This window comes from Cnephaeus nilssonii, assembly GCF_951640355.1.
Source record: "Cnephaeus nilssonii genome assembly, chromosome: 11".
NCBI lineage: Eukaryota > Metazoa > Chordata > Mammalia > Chiroptera > Vespertilionidae > Cnephaeus > Cnephaeus nilssonii.
In genome coordinates this window covers 7,086,958-7,089,291 of record NC_137082.1, presented here as the reverse complement: position 1 = coordinate 7,089,291, position 2,334 = coordinate 7,086,958, and the positions used below count along the sequence as shown (strand labels likewise).

At 60.2% G+C, this 2,334-nt stretch overlaps 1 protein-coding gene across 1 annotated transcript; it reads left to right on the top strand.

The window, feature by feature from the left end:
• Positions 1-754: 754 nt before the first annotated feature.
• Positions 755-1,726, top strand: MC3R (melanocortin 3 receptor; the record flags this gene model as incomplete). The annotated part of the gene is made up of 1 exon (XM_079783472.1): positions 755-1,726. One exon carries the CDS (start codon positions 755-757, stop codon positions 1,724-1,726), a length of 972 nt encoding a protein of 323 aa, XP_079639598.1.
• Between the last annotated feature and the right edge of the window lie 608 nt (positions 1,727-2,334).

Genomic DNA, 2,334 nt, shown 5'->3' with positions numbered 1-2,334 from the left:
GTCTCCCACCCCAGACTCCGAGTTTGGGGGAAAACGGGAAGAGCATGTCTGTCTTGCTCACCATAAACTTATGCGCCCAGCAGCAGAGACCTGACACGTAGTAGGTGCGCAGTAAAGGTTTACTTAAAAATGAATGAATGGACAAGGAAATGGATGAATGGATGCCTGTGGCAGTTTCCAGGACAAATAACAAACTGCTCAGAAAAGCCAGCAAACAGATGCGCAGTCTGGCCAGCAGGGGGCACCAGCCTGCTTTCCGATCCCCTGCCCAAGCCCTGGGAGCCTACCTGCTGTCAGTCACAGAGCCTCCGGGTGCTCAGTGGTCATTTCGCTGCGCTGAAGATTAAGTAGGAGTTGTTTGCCACCAGCCAATGTATGAAAAGTGAGTATTCACCCCTCACTTCCAACAACAGGTACTACATCCCCTGTTTTGCCAGGAAAGGAGCCGTAACTGTAGCAACCGGTGGCAGGTTTTCTGTTCCCAAGTGGGGACGGCGATGGAGTAAGGAGGGGAAAGGAGGGAGATGGCAGAAGAGTCTGCATAAAACTGCTCGCCCTGGAGCAGCAGGAAAGTTCCCTGGGTCTCCCAGCTCGCTCGCTCTCCATCCTTCCATCTGGGAGAACGGAATCCAGGTCTGCACAGGGCCAGCATCCCTCACAAGCCACTGGAGGCAACTCTTCCCTCCTGTGAGCAGCAGCAGCAGCAGCAGCCTGTGCACCGGCCGCAGCCCAGCTCGGTCAGCCTGTGTCCGCGATGAACGCCTCGTGCTGCCTGCCCTCTGCTCAGCCGGGGCTGCCTAACGGCTCGGAGCGCCTGGCCGCCCCCTCCTCCGGCAACCAGAGCGGCCGCGGGTACTGCGAGCAGGTCTTCATCCAGCCCGGGGTGTTCCTGGCGCTGGGCACCGTCAGCCTGCTGGAGAACATCCTGGTCATCCTGGCGGTGGCCAGGAACAGCAACCTGCACTCGCCCATGTACTTCTTCCTCTGCAGCCTGGCCGCGGCCGACATGCTGGTGAGCGTGTCCAACGCCCTGGAGACCGTCATGATCGCCGTGGTCAACAGCGGCTCGCTGGCCCTGGAGGACCGGTTCGTGCAGCACATGGACAACATCTTCGACTCGATGATCTGCATCTCGCTGGTGGCCTCCATCTGCAACCTCCTGGCCATCGCGGTGGACAGGTACGTCACCATCTTCTACGCGCTGCGCTACCACAGCATCGTGACGGTGCGCAGGGCGCGCGCCCTGATCGTGGCCGTGTGGCTGTGCTGCGGCGTCTGCGGCGTCGTGTTCATCGTCTACTCGGAGAGCAAGATGGTCATCGTGTGCCTGGTCACCCTGTTCTTCGCCATGCTGCTGCTCATGGGCACCCTCTACGTGCACATGTTCCTCTTCGCGCGGCTGCACATGCGGCGCATCGCCGCGCTGCCCCCCGCCGACGGGGCGGCCCCGCAGCAGCGCTCCTGCCTCAAGGGCGCCATCACCATCACCATCCTGCTGGGCGTCTTCGTCGTCTGCTGGGCCCCCTTCTTCCTCCACCTCGTGCTCATCATCACCTGCCCCACCAACCCTTCCTGCGTCTGCTACGCCGCGCACTTCAACACCTACCTGGTGCTCATCATGTGCAACTCCGTCATCGACCCGCTCATCTACGCCTTCCGCAGCCCCGAGCTGAGGAGCACCTTCCGCGAGATCCTGTGTGGCTGCCCCGGAGTGAGCCTGGGCTAGGACGCGGGCCGGAGGCCGGTCCCTCCGGCCACTGCTGACCCTCCGGCCAGCTAAGGTGTTCAGAGAGAAGAGGGGGGAATAGAGGACGCCAGAATGTGTGAACAGCCATGGTTGTGTGCGTCTTGTTTTGAAGCTTGCAGAGCCTTTGACAGGGAAATGGGATGTAACCGGCTCTCTGAAAGGATCCGAATGTGGGTAAGTCTCGAACTCTGATTTCCCAAACAGCCACGGGAGGAGTCGGCTCCGGCTGCTGTGTGCGCTCATTGCCATGCGCCAGGGTTTGCAGCGCCTGCCTGCCCACCCGCCTCCTAGCGTGTCCTCGCCCCTCGGGTCGTCCAGACTGAAGGAATCTCATTGACAGGAGGGTGGGTCGAAGCTCTCCCAAGCAACCCTCTTTCCGCGCCCGACCTCGACTGCCAGCTGCTCGGATGGCTTTGCCCTGATTTCATAAGACACTTGGGTTCCCATCCTGTTATTCTGTTTACAGTGCAACAGTTGCCCCACGACAATGAACTCTTTGTGAAAGGAGCAATGCAGCACAGCATCCTCTGTACCCTCCTACCCTCACCACCCTCCCCTGAAAACTAGCATCGAAAAGTTACCCACGA